The sequence below is a fragment of the Ylistrum balloti genome, unplaced genomic scaffold (genome assembly GCF_031769215.1).
Source record: "Ylistrum balloti isolate Yb309-2 unplaced genomic scaffold, AGI_CSIRO_Ybal_v1 Utg371130, whole genome shotgun sequence".
NCBI lineage: Eukaryota > Metazoa > Mollusca > Bivalvia > Pectinida > Pectinidae > Ylistrum > Ylistrum balloti.
This window is the reverse complement of record NW_026782620.1, coordinates 476,664-504,112: the sequence shown is the minus strand read 5'-3', so window position 1 is coordinate 504,112 and position 27,449 is coordinate 476,664. Positions and strand designations below refer to the sequence as shown.

Sequence of the window (27,449 nt, the reverse complement as noted above, 5' to 3'; positions counted from 1 at the left end):
CTGACAGTCATTACCAAATCAAACCTTGTCTCGAGCACATGTAAGTACATTGTTGTTGTCTGTTGTTGTCTGCCTGTGTAAAAATAGTACAAAAATGAAGATATTTTATTTCATAACAATCATATCCTATTAATTTAATTGAAAGGCACGATATCAATTGCAAAAAAAAAGCTTTAAAAAATACCCTTAATTAATGATACCGTCAGCGCAATTATAATTGATACATTTCCAAACAGTAAGAAGCGTATTCTTGGTGTATATTTGGTTCCATGATATTCTTTAGGCATTTCTCCACATTAATTGACATATCAATGCCATTACATTAAATAGTGTTCCATTACTAAAGTGACCAGAGTGAAACAATTGTCTTTTCAAGAAATTATGCTAATTTAGACAGCTGCATTTATTTAATATCTAGTTTTATTCTGTTTTAACAAAAGTGAATTGTATAATACAACGGCATTTCAGTTTGGACGTTCCCTAATAGTCATGTGACGCCTGTCAACATTATCTTCGAAACTATAATAGCAATGACTGAAGTTTGAGTTTTGAAAAATTTAAATATTTTTGCTTTATTTGTTCATTGTTATTTGTACTGATTGTCAGAATTGGGGGACTTTGGGGTCTACTTTCGTTTCATATATTGGTTAACGGAAAACCCGACATTCTTCTTTCGATTTGTAGAGGTACATTGTATAACCAACGGCGTTACATATTTAAATGTTTGTTTATAACTTGACATACATGCGTACTACTTCCGTATAAAAAAATATCTAGGTAATGGATTCTCAATATCATAAAGTGATCGAATATATGTTATATTTTGTGATATTTTAAAATCAAAGTATAGCGATAGTGACCTTAATTGACCTTCGCATAACAATAACAGATCAACAGATAAAGTTAGCACGACATCAAAGAAACGTGTCGAGACAGCCTTCAATGTAAAAGAAAGCTCGACATCAAAGGAGCTTATTTTTATTATACATTTATTTATCAACTGTAGTGTAGAGAAGCACAATTTATCTGTCAAAAACGTCACTACCGAATGGAATAAATTGTTAATGCGACATTACACGTGTGAAATTGGATTGTGATTATCATTTCGTTACTATAGAAGTATTACGTACAGACTGATCAGTTTTAATCACATGGACCATCTATATGGACAATATTTGTGTAGTATTCTCTCCGCATTGGTGTTTTGACTGGAATGCAAATAAGGCTAGTACACCTTATATTGATATATCAGTTGTGTAGTGTAGCGACGCTATCTTCTAGGGTGTAAAATAAACACACATGTAAAAGTCGGTGGTATGTGTTGATACACAATTCCTCTTTTATGTACTTATCCTCGTATGTACGGTGTACCAAGAGTAACCCAATACACAATATACAAGACATGGTCAGTTAAGAAATCACTTATATATGGCTATATGGGACGATCATTGAATTCAATGACAGAAGCTTAATAGCTGAACTTTTCCTAACGCTCCTCTTTAATACGTCCCTAACAAAAAATAGGTACTAACGTCAATTCTAGAGAGGGAGAGAAAACATACAAACATATCCTAATATCGTGTTACATACATCTGTATGAGAACAATATAAAATTTTAAAACATACACATATACACAAATAGGTAGTAACTACTGCGATATTACACTGCCATAACATGATTGACAGTAACTTATAAATTACATGTAATTATATTGTTGATAATTGGTATCAGCAGGTTTGTCAGCTTAAGCCAAAAACATTTAGGTGTATTTAGATGAATAAATGTTCATAGATATCTTAGTTACAAAAATATACATTGTCTGTTATCTTATATTGATAATTCTTTACCTTCGTGGAGTCATACAGTGGGATACATTTGAAACACAGTAAAGTGTAACATGGCTATTAATTCGAATACTGCAAATTACGTTTGGTCAGCCATCGTTCGTTTCATAATTGAAATATGAATGAAGCATTCCTACTTTCGTTTTGGTTGATAAACGAGTATATCACACCTTAAGTAAACCTACTTTCATTTTGCCTATGTGCAAAAACCTACCTTCACAATTTCTTCTCCATTCGTTGTGAAACTATGAATATTTATTTACCCAAAGTTCACATGCATTTAAATTACAACTTTTGTTGGTAAATTTCAATCTTTTATAATGTTAGAAAAATCATCCTGAAATGAGTTATAACATGAAAAGGTGTTAAATTTAAGGAATTCGTTAAAGTATCTGTAACTTCACCAAAGGAACCTGACAAGAAAATAAAATGAAGGGTACATTTTCCTTTGATAACGTTTCAAGCGTGTGCAATGCCAAAGTTGTGCAATATTTTTTCCACATATAAAGATACCTAATTGGTAGTACTAATTTCGTTTTGTTTGTACTTTCTGTAATAGATTCATTATCAAGAACTATGGCAAAACTGACAAAGGAAGATAAATATAAACTCCAGAATTTAATTGGTGACGGTCCAAAGGCATTTGAAAAGCTCTACAGTGCCAAGGAAAACGGATGTGATGCAGTTGCTTTCCACAAACACTGTGACAACAGAGGAGCGACGTTGACGCTGGTTTACAACTCGGTTGGTGATGTTTACGGTGGATTTACTACGGCTAGCTGGCAGTCAGTCACCAATCATATGGTATACGACACCAGCGCGTTTCTCTGTTTACTACGGAGGGAAGGTAATACTGAAGCCATCAAATTCTCAATAAAGCTGCCTCCTTCAGCTATAATGTTAGACGAAGAAAGTGGACCAGCTTTTGGTAGCGGGCCGGATCTACAGTTATTCAGAGGGAAAATTTCGCCGGAAGCAGATGGGATGTTTATCCTTAACTCAAGCATGGTACCTACTAGTTATGTAAGCTTGCCGAAGTCCCTTGCTGATGAGATAACAGGAGACGCGAGTGTTAGTGACATAATGGTTTATAGCGTTAAAGGTAAGAAGTTCAACTAATAAAAAGTGATACTTATACGATATATTTCAACTGCAATCACATTTTCTGGTGAATACCAATAGATTATTGCTTGAGATAAAGTATGAGTATGCACCACAGCGGATTTAATTACTTATATTTGTTTCTAGACGCTTCTGAACAACTGATGGAAATTCCCTGGAGACCAGAACCGAGGTTTGACAAGGAGGTAAGTAGGGTTGTTGAACGCAGACGAATCTATCATAACCATGGCGGTTAAATTTTTTAAAATATAATTCTAATCTATGTCAATGCTAAAAGTCTTTTTTTAACAGATGAATATTTGTTATATTTGTGATCGTATATAACATTCCTTTGCAGTATCTAAACGACTTGATGGATGAAGTTGAAGGCTACTGGCCTCTTAAGGATATGGGTGTGAACGAAAATGCGTTACAAAACGTCAACATTCTTTTTATCGGACCTATCGGTGCAGGCAAATCGAGTTTTCTCAACTCAGTTGAATCTGTGTTCCGTGGTCATGTAACTATGTCCGCCAGTGCTGGAAGCCGAACAAAAAGTGTGACTTCAGCAGTAAGTACAAACCCGATTTGTTAAAAGCTGTTTTCCATTATTGATAAAGAATCATGTTTGATACAACATTCAAGAATTCCCATTTTGAGTTGGATAAGTCATAGAATAAGTACATGTTTCGATATTTGTTAACAGTACCGTCAGTACCCTATCACAGCGTCCGATAACAGGCAGTACTTAAGATTCCAGCTGTGTGATTGTAGAGGTCTGGATGACGGCAACAACATCACCAAGGACATCGAAGCTATTCTGGAGGGGCATATGCCTGACAATTATACGGTAGGTATTGGTTCGTTGTGATCGATTTTATGTAAACAGCATGTTCAATTAATTACTTGGTTTGATAATTCACCAAATGAAGTGCATGAACACAATTAAAAGAAATTATAATAAACAGTATTTGAGAAATATAATTTCATGAAACATCCCCAAATAGGCTAAATTATATATCAATATAACATTGGTTATCTAACTATCAAAACACATAATTAATTCTTTTTTTCAACCCAGTTTTATCTGGGTCAGGTTTTCTTTCCTTTTATTTAGCGCCCACGCGGTATTTGTTGTGCTGATTTACTATTTATTGTATCAGTCTTTTATCTAGTACAGGACAGTATCCGCTTATTTCGTTTTACTTTTTTTATGCCAGTTCAATATTTCCAATCCGCTGACGAGTACAACTCATGGCTTCAGGAAAGATCCTAAGCTGAAGGACAAGATTCATTGTGTGGTGTACGTTCTTGATGCAGAGAAATATTCTGCCGACTTAGACATTTCCTTTGTAACTGCTGATGTTAGGGACCAAATAAAGGATATTCAAGACATGGTTGACCAAAAAGGTATAATATAAAAAGCATTAGACATCTTAATGAGTACATGAATAAATTAACATTTCTGTAATAATAGTTTAAGCGATATGGTTAAGAGATAGTCAAGAAAGACGAAACAGCTGTATGGTGCATTTTAATTACTTGTTTGGCGCTCTACTCAAACCTGTATTGAAATGCGTCATCGACTGTGACTTTGACTGTCTTTTATATAATCAAAGAGAGAGTAACGAGTTAAGATTATTTCATATATATATATTACAATGTTGTATTGTATTTATTGTCAGTGAATTATTTCATTACAAACACATTTCCATTTGTGAAGGAATCCCACAACTGATTCTGCTTAACAAAGTGGACAACGCCTGTACATTGACCAAACAAAACGCAGCTAACGTCTATAAGAGTGAAAAAATCCTGATGAAGTGCAAGGACGCCGGCAATTGTCTAGGCCTACCACCAATGACGGTGATGCCAATGAAGAACTACTACATGGAGCCATCTACTACAGATGATATCAGCATACTTGCCTTATACAACATTCGCCAGATGCTGCGAGCTGCCGATACCTTCCTTCGCGTCAACCATCTGGACGAACTTCGGTCGGATAAATATGAATCAAGTTACAATTAAAGAAATGCATGAAAAAAAGAAGCGACTACATGTCAACTACATTTACACTTAATAACTGTGACTATCATATGACAGGTACCGTTTGAGGGACTGAGGATTAAAACATTATTACAATGACTATTTTCACTACATGAAATATAGGCCATTGCAGGAAGTCTTTGGAGTCCTCCGAAGGAAAGTGTTAACAATATCGTTTTTAAGTCATTTAACGCAATTTCTTTTTCGTCATAAAAAATATGATAAAATGTTATCATCTCTGAATGATTTTTGTTTTTAAAAAAAAGCAGAGATTACATCCGTCGTCATTTGCATTTCCGTCAGAGGTGTTATGAAAATTACGAGATGAAACTTCAGGGTCCAAAATTTACAATTGCCATCTTTCTGTTTTTACAAGAGGAGTCTGCTATACTTTCATTTTATCATAACTGCAGATTACGGCCCTACAATCAATCTGCTTTAGAGAAGTTACCCACATTTCATTGATGATATCAAACAAATCCTTATTTCTTATTCCAAAAGAGTTTTTAACAGTTTCATTAAAACAATTTGTTCATGTGCAAGATGGAAAGTCCTTTGTAACCTTCATAATTACATAGTTTTGCTCTTTATCGTTCTTGTATAACCTGTTGGTTTCATAGATATATTGACAGGACTGTGAAAAGTAGTCAATGTAAACAAAGCCCAAACTTTGCGATCTATTATTCATTGTCAACTGTATAGATCTTTTCAGCGTTCTTTAAACTGATTTTGTCAAATCAAGTCAGACACACAGCAGTTCAAGACATCATTCAGCAGTATTATCATTATAACAATTATTATCTAAAATATGTGATCTGCCTTTTCGCATGTAACTAAATGATTTTGCAGATAGTGGATATAAATACAGCCATCAGCGGAAAGAAACGTTTGTCGATTTACAAATTAAATGATACTTGAGTAAACCCACCTTTGCTAAAAGATCTTCAGTGAAAGTTCAATTTAATCAAAGAGAGGTGATACAAAAGTGATTTTTTTCACATTGAAACCATGGGTGGTAATCCTAGAATATCTTAATCAAATTATGAATTTCCCCAGGGTCTAATTTCTCCCTCGGTGGGGAGGTAAATTTGCTATAGTACCCACATAAAGATTGGTTAGAATTGTTAACATTGAATGACATTTTCATTTTTTCCATATATGCCCATGGGCGATAGGATCAAATTGGCAGAGAAACCTGGATGTTTTCTTTCATCAATTCCTTGAAGCACACACTCCCCTTTTCTTAACAATATGCTAGAAATTTGTTAGGATAGTTGTATTGTTTTTGATGGATTCGCGTGACCTCTCTCAAAGTTTATTTGCACAATCACCTTCTAAAATAGTTCTTATTTTGTTAACAGTGGTTTTCTGTGCCAATCAAACAGGGTTAAGATTATGATCTTGAAATTGAAATAATCCTTTGTTCAATTAACAATAATAACGATCTTAAAGATCAGATCAAAGACAGGGCACTGACAGATAAATTTGCCTTGCAGAATTTCCTATATCGAAAGAGACCCAGTTGTTTGTTGCAATAACAAAGTAGACATCGGCGCTTGATATGTAAATACTTAACCTTTCAACGATTGGATTGCAGTTCGGCTAAATGTGTCAGCGTTTGATAAGGGAATCTATACATATAATGCAAAAAAGTAAATTATTTCCTTGCTATGATTGTGGGAAACACCACTTACAGGTACATATATGGAATAAAGTACGGAGCTAACAATAATAATGCGAGAATCTAGTTAATCCTACTGTCAATGTCAATGGTGATGAATGATTTTGAAAGCTCTGCAACATGCGATCAAATTGTTACATAGATATTTTTTTCATTAGATCAAATTTAATCAAATTTACTAGTTTTGTATAATGTCATTCACTGTAAAAATAAACATATTTCTACAAAAGTACCACCTTGTCGTTATTATTGTGGTTATATCTGACTGACAAAATTCATTCATTCTAAAATCTTGAAATGGTTATTCTTCTTTCTTGTTATGATAAAGCTTCTTTCTCATCGTCATCGAAAGAATCTTCATTTCTTGTGTTGAAAGCTCGGATACACGAAGGACTCGAAAGACAAATGACAGATAAAGGCGGCATCAAAGTACAAAGACACGCATATAATACAAATATAAAGTTAGGTACTGTAGAGCCAAAGAATGAGTTACAGGGCATCATACAGCTGTTTCGTACTTTTAGGACCCGTCAGTGACGCTAAAGACCTGAATATCAAAGCCTAGCCGATATGATCGAAAGAAAAATCAAATTCTAAACGGTGAGGTACACTGGCCCTATGATTAAGTAAATTTCGCAATGTTTACATATCAGTGTTGAGAGCAACGTTAGGTACATGTCTATGTTCTGAACCGTGTCACCATTCGAATAAATTAACATTGGCGTGCAGGTTACGGCAAACCGAGGAGACCAACAGTCCACCAGCAGTGTATGCCATAAGTTATCTGAAATCTTGTACAAAAGACACCTTAATGTTTATAAAAACCTGTCGTATTCCCTTAAACATCCTCTGTATTGTCATACCCGTGCCAAAATGATGCCACTCTCTTGACTTACAAGTTCTTTTCATATCGGACTGAATATATCGAGTTGCTTAATGAGATTGATAACAACACATTGTCTATCACTTGCACTTTTATTGACGGTGTCTCGTTATCAACTCTGTGATCTCACAATCAAGAAGCTGGAAATATGCGGTTATCAAGGTAATTGGTTAAAATAGACGTGTTTTGGCAACCGGACATTAACAGCTATAATGCTCTCTGCGTGGACAGTATGGTAACTTTTAATACGAAAATACATTTCAATACCACTTGTAGGAATGTATTGTCACATGCAGAGCAAAACAATACTTTTAAAATCAATTTACCGTTTTAACAACCTAAGTTTGTGTACTTGCATACTTGTGGGAATATTTACTTTCTCGATCTCTGCATTCAATCGTATGAGTTAAATGATCTCCAAATTCTTGAAATATAATGTTTGCCTTGGTTAGTGCCCTCAATGTCCAAAAGAATATATTTTTCACTTACGACCTCTAGAGAAATCACATACACCTCATAATCTCAATGCATATTTGCAGGGAAATCGGTATAGCTTAAATGTTATTGTATTTCCCATATTCTGATAGGCATATTGCACTTTGTTTTTTTTATTCAAAGATTAAAACGATCGACAAACATCGTATTTGATGTAGCGAAAACAATCGTCATATATGTTTCTATTTACATTTGTGTTGCGTTGTTTCTAGATGAAGCTATCGCCCACCAAGTAAATAAAAAACATCTTTTTGTTAAACTTTCAATATCTCTTCAGAGCAGTTACTATTTTGTCGACAGCAGTATTATTGAGCCCGCATTCGTACAACCCGTTTTCACTGGTGAACGCCATGTCAATGATCCCACCTAATTGACGTAATTCACTTCCGGTCACACGCAGACTCGTTGGTGTCATCTCAGACAAATTGTCCTTGTTGGTATGATGAAGTACGAGGACATATACGTCTCTATGACCTGCAAAGGTAATTTTGATTGTGAACATGTTTGCTATTTACATAGTCAAACTAATTCAAACCAATAATATTGTTGCAATGTCTACATTCTAATCGTGGTTACGAGAACAAATTACAAGATGCATATATGAAGACATAAAATAAAGGGGAAAATGTAATACCTTTCTTTCTGATAAACAAGGAAATACATGTAGATATGTCACTTCAAAATGTTGATAAAACATATATTTTAAGTCATGTAGGTAGTGTAGTAACCAACGACGAACATGTATGCGTTTTACAATTGTAGTTGCACATATTTTCTTCTCATCGAAACTAAAGCTTTCAGGTCAAGATGTAAGCATATGATTTGCTAGAGTGACTATATAAAATATGAACAATATATCTGTGATATTTATTTGGTTTCAGCGCTGGTTATATCATTAACCCTTGATATACATCTTATATATACAGATGACTTTTAATTGAGCTTGTAATCTCTGTGTTCCGTGTTACAATGAGAAGGTAATTTTCAAAGGCTTACTTTTTGTACCTTCCAGGGCGTCTTGTATATTTGTACCGACTCTCGACATATTCAGGCATAGCACGAACAAAGGTCCTTTCGATGCATTCGTTGATGTTTCACAGAGTACAATAGAAATATCAGTGCTGTTTGAGTCGAATCGTCCCTCTAGGTATCTTGTCAACTCCTTGATAACCATGTCTACCATGGTTTTGCCCAAACCACTGCGGCTGCTCCGCAATAATGTCATCACTAAATGGATATAGATAAGGCGTATATCAAAATCGAGGACACGAAAGACTCTTCTACAGCTGCCACTTATCCCGACCTTTTCCAACATGAACTTTCAACCAAATGCATCAGCGTGATAATTTTCCTATTGAACATTTTCCTTTTATGGATAGCAACATACTTGTATCCATCAGAAAAAGGAGACTCTTTATTTTTTATTTTATTTCATATATTGCTATGAATATAACAATTAAATTTTATATTATTGCACTTATTTTGACATGAATACCTATTCACTTTGATCGTATTTAAACCAGTGTTTTGAAATACAGCTTCGATTCAAGAATAATCAGGAACATTTTATTTTAGTTACAATTGATATATCATACCCTAACAATTAGCAAATCGAAAAAAATTCTAGAGTGCTGGTGTATTGAGACTTCTGTCTGTTTTGCTGACCCTCCTTCGATTTGCAAGTGACCAATAGGACATAGGATTTTCCTTCCTTGTACATGACCACGACTATCAGCACATATTCATTAATTATTAGTTACATGATTAATCATAATTAAGCGCCTATGGTTGATAACTTTTTTCGAAAAACAACGCACATGCCAAGCCATATTCATAAATAAGTGTGTGACGAAGGAAGTCTGGTTATGGTGATGGTGGTGGTGTGTGTTTGTGTGTGTGTGTGTGTGGGTGGGTGTGTGGTTATGGTGGTGGTGTTGGTGGTGTGTGTGTGTTTGGTGAGAAAGAGAGAGGTGGTGATGGTGGTGGTGTGTGTATTATGTATTATATGTCTGTTGTGCACCTGATTTATAGTATTACTACAAGGAAAGCATTTGTATAGATCACTGCCTGTTGCATAATTCTATTATGCTTAGCTGTCTTTTTATCAAAAAGCCTTGTGTGGTGACTATATCGCAACTGATTTATCAATTTTGTGTCTGAATTACGATTCCTTTTCAAATATCTGCACTTACATATTACTGTGGATATAGCACAATATACAAGAAGGCCACTTACCAACTGCTTTCCTTTTAACGCGCTGACATTCTTCCAACTCCATTTTGATTTTGTGGAATTCTTCATCCTTTTTCGCTTTGGAAACATAAATACTAGTACGTGAGGCATCTAAAGTACGGTTGAAGTATTCATAAAAGGTTCACAACTATATACATATGCGGCAACAAAAGGTATATGCCATCGTCATATCATTTAATTAATACACAACGGAAAATGTAGTATAAAAGAAATATCAAGGAATCACAAATCGATCTAATCAAACATAAATTATTCTCTTTACATATATCTGAATATTTCTTTATATAAAGGTGTAACCTTGTTATCAGATGCCTCATGTAAAAAGCATATGTACACCCATGATGTTGACAATAATAAAACATTTGCTATAATATTTTCACTGACCGCTTTATCATATCACATTGAAATTTCAGATGTATTTCTTGAAGAATTTATATGTATTTATTTTTTTTCTTGTTTTAACCAGAAAACATACATATATACCATGATGACATCAGCAGCAATTGTATACTTAGTAACACGGATGAGGCACCTAATAACTTTGTCATATCAAACACAAAATATAAAAAGCCTTGCTCAATATTCAAGAACACCTGTTTATTTTATTATTTTTACCTTGAGGTATATAAATGTGTACACAGCTTGTCATTGTAATAATGTTGTAATAGCAGATATTTTGCATTTTTTTTCAACTACAAATAAACATCTAATATTTGATAAATTTTGCATGGTAATAGCCACACATTTCAATTCTTTTTTTTTTTACAATTTTCCATTAAGCTGTATAATCCAATTTTCTGTTATTACATTTCTAAAATACAAGTCAAAAATATGTATGATATAAACGTATATTTGATGTCATGTATACCTGGTGGTTTCGTTGTTACAAACTTGTTCTTAAATTGCTTTTCCTTTGTAGTCGATGAATGATGTTTATTTTATTATTTTTACCGAGGTAGTGTACACAGCTTGTCATATATATGTAATTTTTTTTTACATAAACATCTATAAAAAAACACATTTTGTATCGGATACCTTTATTGCATGTGCAAATTGCTTTTCCTTTATACGGAATGTTATATATGTTGACATAATAGATGTGCACCCGTGTTGTTTTCATATGAATTTTGTAGAAGAGCTTATCAAAACAGATCACAAGGACTTTGCAAAGTCGTTTCACTTCACGTTTAGTTTTGTTTCTGTGTCATATAAAGCTGGACGTGTTTGATGATCATTAGTTTCCCTGCTGGTTTCATTGTTGTTTTCAAGAACGTGAAATAAGTTACTTGAGATGACCAAGATTAATATGGCTGTTGTTGTCGATGAAACAGAAGACGCGTTTTCTTCCGAAACACATGGTCTTAATATCCTTGTTCTGTTTCAGGAGTGTGCTGTTTCCTCGTTTCATTGAATTCGAGTTTGGATTATGATTGTGTTGAACAGTTTTTCTTGAATTTGACGCATGAAATTTATCCACTAAATTCTTTACATCGTTATTAACACATGATCCTGTAAAGTCTGTTTCTCTGTTTGAAGCTGAACTAAATCTCTAGCGTAGTTGTCATTTTCTTTTTGGACGTTAGCAAGCACAGCAATCGTTTTCTCTTTAAGCACATAAAATGGTTTAGTTACTCATATATACATTGTTAACCAAACTAAGAATCATATCTGGAACAAATCTTTCAGAGAGAAGTGGTGTCAACGTTTCACATTGTTCATTGCTACTTTACGTCCTATCAACGGAGAGGGTCATTTAAGGACTTGTCAAGATTGGGTGGTAGAGGAAAGCCTAAGTTCTCCAGGGAAACACCCGATAACATGCGACAAGTACCTGGCGAGTGCCAATCGTAGATCATGAACTCGCGACCCGGAAGGCTAGTGATAAAGACGGCCAAGCGCCTTAACAACTAGGCCACCGCGACCCCTTCACCAGTCAATATATAACATATCAACATTGGAATGACAATCAGTAACTTATACATGTATTACTAATTCTCATGAGATACTGTATTTACTATTGTAAGTTGAAAAATACAGTACCTACAATTTCTGAAGGGAAAAATACATTAACTATTATGATAAAATAGAAGATATGGTGTTATATGAAAATACATATAAAAAACAAGAAAAAATACATGGATATTTAAAAACAAGATAATCTGCTGATTAAAATAAAAATTATACAACTACTGTGGATTCATTTATTTTCGTTGGGTTCAATTTTCGTTGTTTCTACAAATTAGACAAATGGATATTTAAAAAAATAAAAACGTTAATTTTCAGTTTTTTTCTGTTTGTAGTAAGTCAAGATAAAAGAACGTTTTTTTTCTGCTGATTAAAATAAAAGTTATATCAACTATACTTTAAATTGTGTGCTGATCAACTTGACATACAGATATATGTGAACACATGTTTTTATGAAAATATACAGTGTCGCTATACTATCTAAACACATGTACAATATATAATTATATATCAAATTTATATCATTATGTGTAAGATGTAAGATACAATATACTTTATATGTGTACCTCTAAAGTACCTGTATATACAAAGTAATATCATAAACACATGTACATACAAATTTATATCATTATGTGTAAGTTGGATAGTACATATACAAAGTATATCATTGGTGTAAGTTGGATAGTATGCTATTCAAAAGTATGTGTGTATACAGATTTATACCATGGTGTGTAAGTTGTATATTACAGTATACTATTAAAAATGTGTGTGTATACAAATTTATATCATTAGGTGTAAGTTGTACAGTGCAATATGCTACTGAAATGTATGTGTGTATACAAATTTGGATTATTGTGAGGTGAGATTGTATAGTTGTATGTGATTATGGAGAAAAACTTGAAAAAAAATTCTTATACATGCATATTAAGTTCGACACAGTCCTCACCTAAGTTCCCTTTCAACCTTTCGATGTCCTTATGAAGACCATCCATAGTAAATGACATTTCCTCCTTAGTCTTATTGAGGGAGTTTATCTGACCCTGTAATGTTTGTTTCTCCGTCTCTAGTTCTGATATGTCACTTCCATATTCCATGTTTTTCATTTGAACGGCAGCTAGCGTTGTCTGCATTGCATCTATGAACAATTGATAACGAGTGTTATCTACAAATAATCTTAACATTGACGAAATGTCAACCTACAGCTTCAGTTTTGTAGTTTTCTTATCAGGTAGGTTGAGTGATGTAATCAAAACTAGAACTCAAAAGACATTTACATCACAAAAATCAAATCCTTACCTGTCCAGCAATCATTTTCCGACGCATTCCTATTTGTTTGTTCTGGTATTGTATACTATTTTTTCTAATTTGATATCGTTACATTACTTACTTGGATTGACCAAGATTTATATGATGGGTGTTGTCTGTGAAGCTGAAGACGCTGACACTGCAGGTATTCATTTTCTCTATTTCTTACTTTCTTACTTTGGAACTGGGTTGTTTTCGCTGTTAATTTTCTCGCTTTAAGTTATCAGAACTTTAAAATATATATAAATGGAGGGTAGCGGCTGCCGCCAGTAATAATAAGTAAACAGTACCCTTCTTTCTTTAATGTACAACTTGTCAAGATGACTTTGTTAATCCAGTCATTCAAATTTCTAACAAAAATCTCACCTAGTTCTCCTCTTAACCTCTCCATGTCACGGTGTAGACCATCAATGGTGGTTGACTTCTCCTCGCTATCCTTTATAACGGTAGATAGTTCAGCCTCGTTTTCATCTTTTGACATGTAAAATAATTATGAAGGTCATATACTGAGATGAAGGACACCCGAATAACTGTTTTAAGATCAATACCAAACCCTTTATCAATTCCAAAAATTAGATATACATTTTAAAACATGCTTGAACATTACAGCTCACTACGTTAAGAACACAATTGTATCACTTAGTTCTCTAATTACTGTGACTGTTTCACTCTCCATGGTGAAGGACGTCCCTGTTTGGTCCTGGTGAGGAAGTTGGTCTGATCCTTTTAAATAATTACCCTCGTCTTCATATCAAGAGAAAGTACTAACGGCTTGATGTCTCCTTAATTAACTCTTCTCTTCGCTCATGCCACATAAAATATGTTATAAATAAGTAACAAAAAGTATTGATCGGTATAAAAGACCAACTTGACCATGAAGAAAAACCTTACCGAGTTTTCTCGTCAGCTTCACTAGGTCCAGCTGTAGACCCTCCATAGTAGATAACTTATCCTCATTTTCGTTTTTAACGTTAGCCAGCTCAGTCTGTGCTTGATCTATTGACATAAACCAAATTAAGAAAGGTGATATACCCGGAGAACTTTTTTCTTTCAAGAACAATTCTGAAACCTTCATCACTTAAACGGATAAAATGCATTTTCACCTTAAAAACATACAGCATTACACATCTCACTCCAGAACAATACATAATAAATGAGTATTACCGAATTGAGTTGTCAATCTTTCAATGTCCAACTGCAAATCCCGCATTACGGATGAGTTCTCCTCGTTGGTCGTTCTGAGGGAGTTTGTCTGGTCCTGTAATGTCTGTTTCTCCGTCTGTAGTTGTGATATGTCTCTAACATATTCATCGTTTTTCTTTTTAATAGTAGTTAGTTCAGCCTGGGTTTCATCTTGAGACATGTAAGTAAACCCAGAATGTTATATACCAACCTATAACAACCAATAGCTCCCGAATAACTGTTTTAAGACCAATACCCAACCAAGGATCAAATCTACCAGTTAAAGTAATTTTTAAAACAAAAATATACCTTACAACTCACTATGTTAAGAATACAACTGTGTAATTTAATTCTCTAAGTATTGTGATAAAGTTTCGCTGTAGAGACTCCATTGAAAAGTACATCTCCTTTTTGTTCTGATGGGGAAATTTTAAGATCTTTTGTATCAATATCCTCGTCATCAGATCTTATAATACTGAGATTTCTTTCTTTAATTTTACAGCTCATGAAACAGCATCATTTTCATCTGTTGCATTAAAAATACCTTTACGCATCATGGAACGAGTCCACGGATATCAAGAGAAAGTATTCACGGCTTGATGTCTCCTTAATTAACTCTTCGGCTCATGCCACATAAAATATGTTATAAATAAGTAACAAAAAATATTGATCGGTATAAAAGACCAACTTGACCATGAAGAAAAACCTTACCGAGTTTTCTCGTCAGCTTCACTAGGTCCAGCTGTAGACCCTCCATAGTAGATAACTTATCCTCATTTTCGTTTTTAACGTTAGCCAGCTCAGTCTGTGCTTGATCTTTTGACATAAACCAAATTAAGAAAGGTGATATACCCGGAGAACTTTTTTCTTTCAAGAACAATTCTGAAACCTTCATCACTTAAACGGATAAAATGCATTTTCACCTTAAAAACATACAGCATTACACATCTCACTCCAGAACAATACATAATAAATGAGTATTACCGAATTGTGTTGTCAATCTTTCAATGTCCAACCGCAAATCCCGCATTACGGATGAATTTTCCTCGTTGGTCGTTCTGAGGGAGTTTGTCTGGTCCTGTAATGTCTGTCTCTCCGTCTGTAGTTGTGATATGTCTCTAACATATTCTTCGTTTTTCTTTTTAATGGTATTTAGCTCAGCCTTGGTGTCATCTTGTGACATGTAAGAAAAGCGTGAATGTTATATACCAGTTAAGAACAACCTATATCTCCCGAATGTTTTAAGATCAACACTTAACTAAAGATCAAATCTACCAGTAAAATTAATTTTCAAAACAAACCTGTATTACAGCTCACTAAGGGAAGTACACAAGTGTGTAATTACACTCGCTAATTACTGTACCTATGTTTCTCTGTAGACCCACCATGGAGAAGGAAATCTCCTCTTTGTTCCTGGTGAGAAATTTAACCCGAGACTGTTATATTTTTAGCCTTTTCTAGAGAGCTTATACAATACTGACAGATTCTTCCCTTTTTCCAGCATATGAAACTGTATTATTTCCTCTTTTGCGTAGGAGATATTTTTATAATTATAAAACGAGTACTAGAATATAAAGTGACAATTATTAAAAGAATATTGTCTCCTTTGTTGCGGACATTACAATCATATAAACGTATGATAAAAAGCATTGGTCAACAATATCGGTTCCACAATCAACAAAAACAAGTCTTACCGAGTTGTCGTGTAAGATTGTCAATTTCGCGCTGTAGGCCTTCCTCTATGGATGCCATCTCCTCGTTGGTCCTGTTGAGGGAGTCTTTCTCGTTCTGTGATGCCTGTTTCTCCGTTTGAAGTTGGGACATTTCAGATATATTGCTGCTATGCTCCTCATTTTCCTCATTAAATTCGTTGAGGGCTTCCTTCCTATCCTCTTGAACTTGAAATTCATCCTGCGTCTCCTCTAGAAATCAGAGATAAGTGTTGAAGTTGGTTTTAAATTATCAGAGATATGAAAATTACGAAATTTGTTTAATTATCGGGCAGGTGCACTACCGATCTAAATTGTGTTATTTCTGTCAATCAGTTTTGAATGATCCTTGTGACCTCCTAAGATTAAAAAAACGTGGGCCTTTGGCATCACTACCGAAGCCTGGAGGAGTTCACAGATGTATGAAGCAATTTAACTCATTATTTGGCTATGCTATATCTTGTTCTTAATTTGTATTGAAATGCGCTGTTTTCTTGTGTGTCTTTTGTACAGACTTCTTAATGTATGTAAATATATGAAAATGTATGTAAGACAAGAATGTTCTCGCTCCCCTTCGTTTTAAAACATACATCAATGGTTGGCTATTTGTCAGAAACCGAATTTAGCTATTTCAATAACGTTGTAATTCATTTTGTAAAACATTTGATCGGTGAAACTGCTAATTGGATAATGACTTTCTATGACTACGGTGACCTTAGAATCCACATTCGAGATGGGGAAAACTGTAGCTTAAACGAAAACATTGATTCTCAATAGGATGAAACAGATATGATAAACTCAAAGACATGGTGGAAGGTGGTGGTGGTGGTGGTTTGTATATTTGGTGGTGGTGGTGGTGGTGGTGGTGGTGTTGGAAACATTCTCTCTAGTAAAATTACCGTTGTCGTATTTCTTTTTTGTGGCTTTAGTGTAATCCCTTTTGCAAGTTTTGTAAGTGGCTTTCTTTTCTTCCTCCATTTCTTCAATTTTCTCGTCTTTCTTCTTTATTCTCTCCCTTAATATCTTTATTTCATGGTTGAGCTCATCAACTCTGTCTGTATCTGTTTCATTTAGCGGATGTGATATTGCCGTTCCAATCTTATTCAATTTTTCACTTGATAAATAAAGCGTTTTCGATCTGCATTGTTTGCACACCATATGCCATATCTCGTTTTTTAATTCATTGTACTTATCCTCGAGATTAGGTAGTCGTTTCAGCTTTCCGACGGTTGCTTCAAGATGTCGTATATATTTGGTCATTTCGTTTCGTATGGCCTAAAATAATTTTAAGACAAAAAAAATCATATTTTACCTTGGCAATTGCACAAACATATGCGAATTATTTTCATCGTATTTGCAATGCTGAAACGTTATAAAACCTGACAGCAGTAGAAGAGGGTACATAAGTAATATGGGTAAAATCATTTCTGCATTTTGTTTATCACCAACAGCATTTAGTTTAAAACAATGACATTATTTGTAGATCAACTAGTCATCAATATAATAATGGATATCTTTTTTAAAACAAACCTTCACCGTTATCTCGTCGAATTTGTCACCGTTGGAAGAGCCTATACCAGCCATCGTTGTATCTGTTTCCAAACCGCCTGTTTGACTAAAACAGATATTTGTGTGAATTATCCCAGAAAGCATAAATCTATAAGACTCCGTCCCAGCGATTAAAGATTAGGATACTAAGCATCCAATACAAATCCAAGTAAGAAAATAATCAATACAAGTTGTCACCATTTGGAGCATGGAATGTTTGGTTTACAGGATGTATTTTAAATGAAGTGATGCCGCCGAACATATTCAGCAAATTTTGTTTCTTTTAAAGTATACAATAGCGTTTTGTTACAAATATACTCATAAGAATGTTTGAAAACCGAACGTTTAAAGTATCACAATGAGCACAGGCGAATGCAATAATGCGCGCGCGCGCGCGCGCGCGCGCGCGCGCGCGCGCGCGCGCGCGCGCGCGCGCGCGCGCGCGCGCGCGCGCGCGCGCGCGCGCGCGCGCGCGCGCGCGCGCGCGCGCGCGCGCGCGCGCGCGCGCGCGCGCGCGCGCGCGCGCGCGCGCGCGCGCGCGCGCGCGCGCGCGCGCGCGCGCGCGCGCGCGCGGCGCGCGCGAGTTGGTAACCTGGGTACTGTAACGCCTCGATTCTTACTCATTAAAGTTATGATTATGTTATATAATATAATATAGTTATTATTTCAATAGTGACTATGATACTTTTCGATAGGACACTCTTCAACAGATCAACTAATAAAATACCTTGACACCAGTGAACATTCACGTTGAACAAAGAGACCTCAAAACGAAATACAGTTTAATTAAGATTTATCTCCCATAATTTGCAATTATTTATACGAGGAGGCTAGGTCAACAATAGGTAAAATGGTATTAATTTAGTATGAACCCGTCGAGAAATATTTAGTTACACTTTTAACATGTTCTCAGACCCATGTGTTCAAAATGTTACATTTCCATGATAGATTTGCTGTGAGCCTGCCGTGACTTTTTGTGAAAGAGATTATTTTTACTTCAATTTTGTGTACATAAATGTGTATAAGTAGTGTGATACCTGATGAATCAATAATCTATATATAAAGATATTTTTGTGATATCTCGCGTGTTCTCCGTCCCCTCGTTCCGTATGTGCCAGGTCTACATGAAAATTAAAAGTGCCCATTAAAAGTTGCTAGAATGAGAAAGTCATTTCTGAAATCCTCATCAATCTATTTTGAATAGAGGACACATATATAGATGTACATTGGCTGTCAGGATATAACATACTTTAACAAATCCTATATCGTTGAAGGGGAAAAAAAGTAAAAATACCTGGTTCATCGAATACGAAATCCTCAAATCACGAGCTAAAGATTCTAAGGCGACCAATTTTCAATCTCAATAACATTATAACAGGTAGACATTTTGAAGCTCGCGAGAAGGGCAATCTCACATGTCATCCATTCCGTAAGACCTCTTGTCTCCTTACGAGGTACCGTAACGGGACATTTATAAGAAGTCAACATGCGCAAGAAGATTAACAAGAAACTAAAACTTATTCAAATAAATTGTAATTGCATTTCACATGTATTGAACAAAACATGTCTTTCTAAAATGAAAAGAAATCTTCCATTTAAAGATAGTTGCGCATCTGATTTTATATCTGAGTGGACCTGTTTCCTGTTTTGAGAATTAAACATGATTTTGGTTTATGAAAGTTTGATACATAACACTTGTATATCATATTAAATGTTAAAGTATCTTAAGTAGAGTTTACCGAATTTCAGTATCATTGTATCAGTTATTGAGTTTTGTCTGCTGACTATTTAAATTATCACTTTTTATTACCTCATTCCTGCAGAGAATAAGCAATTTTTTTTCTACTGTATAAATAGTCATTTTCGTTCTCGACTGAACAATTATTCACATGTGAAATTCGTTAGTTTCTCATTAATGATACTAAGCAATTATCCATTCGTTTTTTAAACATTTAAAAAATATTTAAGGCATCTATCAAAAAAGTAAATACATTCATTCACAAACGTACCATACAGTAGTTTGCTTTATAATATGTGTATTTGAATCCGTTGCTTATCACTTTAAACAAATATTCGACATGTATGTTACTAAGAAATGTGAATTACAAAGATTATGTGTACAATAGATGGTTTTTTGCTTTCAGTTCTATTACAAATCTTAATGCAAGACAATTCAAGCTTCATTTCTAGCAATATTTTATTAATCACAATAATCAAGCATGCTTATCAAAGGTCTGATCATAAAATAAGTCGATAATAACACTCAAATACAAGCCAGGTGTTGCAAATAAGATGAAAATAAGCTGACGATGATGTTTTTCCATTGTAAATCATTTTAATGGAGCGAAATGTATAACAAACAGCTGAAGACACCTTTGATAAAAGATAAATGCGAAGGTAACGCCTATAACCTATAATGTTATCACCTTGATGATTTTGATAGATTATAATTCAAAATGGAAAACAAAAGGTTGCGAATAAAAAACATTTTACTGCCTTTACAAGGAACATCGTTCGGAACTCAATTTTCACCTTTGCTCAATGATAGATCGGAAGATTTCCAAAAGGCAACATTCCATTCCATGAGAGTCTGTACGTAAAAGAAACTTATGGGAGAGTAAACTGTTTTTTGCTAGTATGATAACAGAGATGAAATAATCTATGTTGTATAGACAAAATATTTTAGTATAACCAGAACAAGGGCCGTAATAATACATTGTCATCTGGAAGTTAAAGAATGTTATTTTTCGTTATTGTTAGGATTCCACAGAGGGGAAACATTTTTCTAGCCTTAGGTCAAGTAAGGTATCTTGAAACGCGTTAGAACGAAGTCTTTCAATATACACACGTTACATATCTCGACATTCACAATCACTTTTTCGCCGTCGCCTACATCGTTATTTGCCTTATTGCATTAGTGTTGCCAAAAAATCCTACACATTTGATCTCCATCACTACAAATTAGCTCTCAGTACACATATGATTCATTTGTGTAGGCATTGGAACCTAAAACACCTTTTATCAACCGGTTTTGTCATACGAAAAACTATTCTCATAATGTACTTGTCACCTGCGGGAAATGATTCATTACAACAATGTATTGAATTATTATAATTATTTTTAAGTGGTCCATAGCTACTGTGAAAATATTCATAATCTATAACGCGTTAGAGTACATGAATGAATCGCCAACACAATGACGTTAGAGAGAATGTCTAACACCACATACCTATTAGAAAACATTGTCAGGGTTTGTCTTGTCACCCTTTATCGCAAAATTGAAAGACTTAGAATTAACTGCATTTCACTGAACATGTATCAAGTTCGGAACTAATTATCTATCAGAAGTGAATTAAGACAAATACTTATAGCAGATTGGTCAAGTAGTTCCTATCAGTCGAAAAGTGTACTATACATGATATACTATAAGTATTAGTCGCCGTTGTCGTCGTTAGTTTCTTCGATTTAAAAGATTTTATTCATTATCAATAAAAAGTGGTATTGATGTCGGACCGAGTTTCGGGTCGATTTTTACGTCATTACAAGTACTGCTAATTTTGATCGCTCACATATCCCCTCTCATATTTGGAAAGGATTTTTAATTAATATAAGGATTTTTATACACTCACATGTGAAGTCATGTGATCATCTACGTCAGCTCATTTAATCCCTCAGCATTTTTTTTGAAAAGAGAAAAATTATTAACAGACAGCATAAATCCGTTTAGTTTTCAATGAAAGACACACAAGTGCCTGTCTGCAGTTTACATTAAAGACGCGTCACATGTAGAGTAAAAAAAATCAAATTGAACTTTGGACGGTATGCAACACGTCCTTCTTAAGTACATACAGTATACTGAGATACTGAAATAAAGACAATTTAGGCGGTTTCTTTCGGACAACTCCATTGAAACAAACTTGGGGGCAAATATCAAACTCCTACTAGTTGCTGCTGCTGTGTCTAAATTGTTAAAATGAAATAGAAGTGCAATATATTCTATCATATTTTAGTTTAGTTTGGCATTGATCACTTCATCTTTTTCGTCTCACTGCGATGGGATATTCTTTCTTTATAAGGATCTCTTTTTCAGTAACATGTATTTTACTCTCCAAATCCAGTCACATATTAACGAAAGTCTTTTTTAATCTGGTGCGCGATATTCTAATAATAGAAATAACTCGTCGGCAATCGTACATTGATAACTAATATCTGATCTCCTAACAAGAACAACGATTTTACTTTAAACACCATTTTAATATAGGCTGTCTGGATTTCTGAAGCTTTAAAATTTCCAACGAAGGCATTGTGACCAAAGCAATGAATATTTCATGCAGTGCTCATTTATGTGGTTACATTGCGTCAGCATTAATGGAAAAATATTAAAAAATGAAGATTCCTGTAGGATTATCCATGATGTTTGTGGCCTTCGTGTTTAAAGACAAGTTGATGAAACGTTTACAATCATACCGATAAGAGGACACTGAAGCTAAACAAACGTGTATATACTTTTGATTGTATACCTAGTACATGAATCTGATATATGAAAATCTGGCTTCATTAGGCAGAACACAATAATACATGGTTATGCTTTAAGAAAAGGAAATTACATTTCACACATATTCTGGGATCAATTCCGATCGGATTGCTCTCATATGGCTCGTCCATAATGCGATTGCCTTAATCGACCAAGTTTCTTCTTCCCCACTGAGTGCACTTCAAGCGTACATCGCATATTGTACAAAACCAAAACATATATAGCGTTTTTGCCATTCTGTACCTGAAATTTCAACACGATATGTTGACACTAGTGAAAATGTTCAATCGGTCAAATGAAACGTTATCACTTAAACCTCACTCTACAAAAGTTAATAGATATGTTTTACTAGTTCTTGAAGATAACTCTGTCGGGTATAACCTCACTAATTGTTCCTTTTGTATTGCCAAGAAACTTTAAACAATGACAAGCAAGGGGCATTTTATAAAAATTACAATGCAATCGGCTATTTTTGCTAAAAACAGCGATCAAATCAAGATAATGCAGTTTGGTAAGTGATAACAATACAATACAATGATGGCAATATAATTGCAATTGGACAATTATCCATACAGGTAATAATGTCAAAAAGACATCTGCTGAATCAACTCGAATAAATAACTGGAAACTTGAAAATAAAGCCAAGATAAATATTATTTCCATCAAAATGTCTTCTTTGTCTTAATATCTAAAGGGATATTCCGACCAAGGTAGGATTTCATAAAATGCTTTGAGAAAATTTTACAAAAACCATCTACTTATATTCTACTTATATGGAAATCACACGACTCGACTTCACCAATACTATCAACTTTCGCTATTTATTTGCGCAGATTCCTTTTAGATCTGTTTATAAATGTTCACGCTGCCCTGATGACATCGCAACAGGTTTGCGGCTGCGTAATACACTTATACACGAAAATGGTGACTACCACGGAGACACGTTTATGACTAAAGAAAACTTTCTTTTTTTATCGTCAGAGAAAATGAGGACAAAGTCGGAATGGGTGAGACAAAACCTACCCACCATAATTGGGGAACAGTACGAGAGATGGCTGCAGTTAATGGAAGAAAACAGCAAGTGCAAAAGGAACAAAGATGCAGCGCTTATATTGTTGGACAACTAATCATCCGACATTACAGTTTTGTTTTTGCAGCCTCGCTTCTAAAATGATCACATGACAAACCGCTATATTTGCACATTCTAATTTATAACTAGTCAAGGGTGTTTCCACCATTTCTGCCGTTTCGACGTGACTACATGAAGGATATTTTAACGCTTACAATAACTGAATAATCGAAAGGTGCAACAAAACATCTTTGCAACATTGGTGGAATATCCCTTTAGCGCATGGCTCGATAACTGTATCAGGAAAATAACGTTAATGCTTTTTCTGATTGGGCATATTGTTTGTTCATATTACATGAGCTTTAAAGGTGTCGATGATGTTATATGGATGTAGCTATGATTATACGAACACCACTTCCGTTTTTTCTACTCAAAGGAATTTTGAAAACTTTAAAACGCAAATACCCTCCGCTACTTATCATATATACACTATATATTTTTGTGTTGGAAGATGATTATGAATTATTTGTAAATCTATACAGTCATATGAAAATGAATCTGTCATTCTAATATCGTAAAGTGGATAAATTTTAAGTTTGTAGGTCGACTAAGTTTTGCTTTTATGTTGATATTTTATCTGATGGTCATCAAATTACTGGCTATGGTTCCAATTTTCGATTGACCTATACCTGTCTAAATGCTGTACATGACAGATTATAACATAAATATTCATCAAACAGTTAATGTTCCTTCGCGTCTAGTACTTCTTCATAATGGACGCGATCTTTTCAACAGCGTTGTCATTGAGCTCACACTCATACAATCCACCGTCACTACTGAACGCCATGTCAATAATCCCGCCCATTTGTCGGTACTCACTTCCGCTTACTCGGAGACTTGTTGGAGTCAATGAAGAGAGATTGTCTTTACTTGTGTGATGTAGCACAAGGACAAAAACACCTTTGGCAGCTGTGGAATACAAAAGTAATGACAATTTGCAGATAAATACGAAACAGATGCATGTCTTGACAGGGACGTTAAATTCGCAATTGAGCAATTACATATGAGGATACCCAGATATCCGCTACTATTCATGAAACGTATTATTTATTGCCGCCTTAACAATGTGATTTTGAAAGACAGATGAACTGCACTTAGAAGAAGAAATAAATCAAAGTACAGCACTAACAATCCAGAACAATACGTTAAATAAAACGTTGAATTACTGTTCTATGGTAGTAACAAACGTACCCTGAATTCCCTCCATAGCATCTTGTATGTTTGTACCTATTCTGGACATGTGAAGACACAAAACGAAAAGCGGTCCGTTAGGGTTATCGGTAGGTCCTTTGCACGGTTTTATAGAGAGATCAATATTGTCTCTATCAAGCAGTCCGCCGACGCTTCTCTTCAACTCCCTTGTTACCATGTCTACCATAGTTTTTCCTATTCCGCTTCGTTCTTTACACAATCCCATTACTGAAATAAAGGTATGGTGAAATGCTGAATACCAAAGAAGCTTTTTAAAAAGACACACAAACGAACGACAGATTTTAATACAATTGATATAATTGTTGTTATCGAAACAGAAATATCAAATTCTAGAAAGGTAGGTACACTAGCCCCAATAAATTCCCTATTTTTTCATATTTTAATCTTAGATTTATGTCAGAAACACGTGCATATTTTGAACGGTGCCAATTTTCGGTTGTATTAAAAAAAGAAGAGGCACCAGAAAATCAAGAGCTGAAAAATAAGAAGTCTTACTGGAATACATGCTAGTGAAGCTTATGTGGTAGATGAAAATGTGCCAAAGATATATGGTGTTTTGAATAGAGGAACGCACTTAATAATACTGAAAGAAACTAATATGAAGTATTTGTAAAAGGCAAGACGGTTTCTAATAACAAATGAGCAAAGAAGTTATGAATATTTCAAAGGAAGACAGATCAACAATAATGCTAAATCAAATATGTACCTAATTCTTTTTTCTTTGCTTTCTCCAGTTCTTTGAGTTTCGACTTCGTCGATTGCAGCTCAGCGTCTTTCAAACCTTAATCATATATACGTTAAGGATTATATAATTAATAACCGTCTGTAAAATCATCAACATCCATAAATTCATATGTCTATGAAATATTACAATAAGTCAAAGTGCATTTATTGAGCTGTGATTACCCATGAAATTAATTGTCGACGAAAGAATGATTTAAAAATAGATAGATAAATACGTATATTACCTCGACAAAAAACATCATTTTGCAGGGTATGAGCAGACATATATTTCCAACACAATTTTAATAAACTTTAAGAAAGACATACAAGAGCTGTATGGCTAAAAGATGTACCAAGATATATATTCGACTCATCAGGACCGAGCGAACAAGACAGTGTTTACTCACTCAGTGATTCTTTTAAAGAACATAATTCTTTTTCCTGATCATCCGTCCTCTCTTTTAAATTTCCTTCTTTTCGTAACAATTCATCGATTCGGGACTGAAGCTGTTTATTTGCTGTTTCCTTTGAACCTGAAATGTAAGACAATAATACAATCATTTAGAACAAAAGCAGTATCGATCATGTTGTCTAAAAATGGAATTGGATAAAAGTTGTCTCACTGAAATCTACGAAATAAGGAACTCATAAAACAGTTGCGGAAATAACTTTACGAAGTCAATGTTACTTGAATATCTAATACTCTTCTAAATCGCACTAAATTTTAATCTTCTGCTTTAATAGATAGATACAATGGAAACAATACGATATTGATACATCTAAAAACGTACGTACACAAATCTTCTTTTAATCTTTTGATTTCAGCATCTTTATTGTTTGAAAAAGATCTTTGAAAAAATGAGGATGAATTATTGCTTCCTGGTTGTTCCTGCATCCTTTTTAAATCTCTCTTCAAACTATCAATGGTGCGCTTCGATGTATTTAGATCGGACTCAAGGTGAACGCGTTCGTTTTTATATCCACGCATCTCGCTTTCAAGCTGTTTCTGTAAATTCTGAATTCTGTTGTCTTTATCCTGTATCTTCTTTTCATATCCATCTTGCATTTCAATCATTTCGTTCTGTAGATCTTTCAACTCCTTATAATAATTTTTTTCAAGTTCCAACATTTGTTGGGCATGGTATTCCTGTAGTGTACAATAATCCTCGTCGTCACTGACTTCCTCTTGATGACGTTCTAGCTTAAAGAACTTGTCAGTTAAATCATCAACAAGCTGCTGGTGTTCCGGTGACAACTTTTTTACTTTCTTTCTCTTGTTTGATGATTCGGAATTGGAATGTAGCTCACTGTGCTTTGAATTCACGGCTTTCCAACATTGTTTGCATAAAATACCTCGAAGCGTTCTGGTGCCTTCGTTTATCGCAAAATTTACATTTTCGAGTTTACCGACATCTGCTTTCATCAACCTGATATATTTATTAAGCTCACTTTGTAGATTCTGAAAACAAAGCATTTTGTTTTAATATATATCAATGTCTAATATGCGTGAAAAAGATGTACAATGAATGGGTATCTTATAGTTCCTTTTATCTGTAGTTTGTGACTGATGATTCACAGGTAAAAGATTTACTAGGAAATGATAAATCCTATCGGTAAAAAAAACTTATTATTATAAATCTTATAACATTGTTTCGAAATAAGTCATAACTCAATTCGCCTTACCCGCACTAATGCTGGCGCATCTGCCTTCTCACTGCGTGACCACGACAAATCCATCATGTATATTGCACACACTGAAAGACAATCAACAATGGCTACGCTTGATACATTTCATGACCATATATCATAGAGCATTTGTTTTTCTTGTGTTATCT

General features: G+C 34.5%; 2 protein-coding genes across 2 annotated transcripts; one reads left to right on the top strand and one right to left on the bottom strand.

Moving 5' to 3' along the window:
- Positions 1-6,905, top strand: LOC132560898 (interferon-induced protein 44-like). The gene is made up of 7 exons (XM_060225601.1): positions 1-40; positions 2,405-2,947; positions 3,094-3,152; positions 3,305-3,517; positions 3,653-3,796; positions 4,167-4,356; positions 4,670-6,905. Exons 2-7 carry the CDS (start codon positions 2,422-2,424, stop codon positions 4,975-4,977), a joined length of 1,440 nt encoding a protein of 479 aa, XP_060081584.1. The 5' UTR covers positions 1-40; positions 2,405-2,421; the 3' UTR covers positions 4,978-6,905.
- Positions 6,906-8,316: 1,411 nt separating this feature from the next.
- LOC132560921 (centromere-associated protein E-like) lies at positions 8,317-27,366 on the bottom strand. The gene is made up of 19 exons (XM_060225626.1): positions 27,298-27,366; positions 26,410-27,073; positions 26,022-26,147; positions 25,598-25,672; positions 24,871-25,098; positions 24,384-24,588; positions 17,999-18,083; positions 17,368-17,743; positions 16,454-16,681; positions 15,744-15,932; positions 15,471-15,575; positions 14,742-14,930; positions 14,469-14,573; positions 13,944-14,048; positions 13,219-13,407; positions 11,797-11,911; positions 10,290-10,381; positions 9,051-9,281; positions 8,317-8,528 (listed from the first exon to the last, which is right to left on the bottom strand). Exons 1-19 carry the CDS (start codon positions 27,349-27,351, stop codon positions 8,317-8,319), a joined length of 3,573 nt encoding a protein of 1,190 aa, XP_060081609.1. The 5' UTR covers positions 27,352-27,366.
- Positions 27,367-27,449: the final 83 nt, after the last annotated feature.

What these genes read in the sequence shown, in the direction of transcription:
- LOC132560898 (XM_060225601.1), top strand. Translation starts at nt 2,422, where the DNA reads ATGGCAAAACTGACAAAGGAAGATAAATATAAACTCCAGAATTTAATT. An exon ending in AATGGTTTATAGCGTTAAAG is followed by an intron (nt 2,948 to 3,093) that starts GTAAGAAGTTCA and finishes ATTTGTTTCTAG; the next exon opens with ACGCTTCTGAACAACTGATG. An exon ending in CAAAAAGTGTGACTTCAGCA is followed by an intron (nt 3,518 to 3,652) that starts GTAAGTACAAAC and finishes ATTTGTTAACAG; the next exon opens with TACCGTCAGTACCCTATCAC.
- LOC132560921 (XM_060225626.1), bottom strand. Translation starts at nt 27,351, where the DNA reads ATGGATTTGTCGTGGTCACGCAGTGAGAAGGCAGATGCGCCAGCATTA. An exon ending in AAGATTAAAAGAAGATTTGT is followed by an intron (nt 26,148 to 26,409) that starts GTACGTACGTTT and finishes CTTACATTTCAG; the next exon opens with GTTCAAAGGAAACAGCAAAT. An exon ending in AAGATTGACAACACAATTCG is followed by an intron (nt 15,576 to 15,743) that starts GTAATACTCATT and finishes TTATGTCAAAAG; the next exon opens with ATCAAGCACAGACTGAGCTG.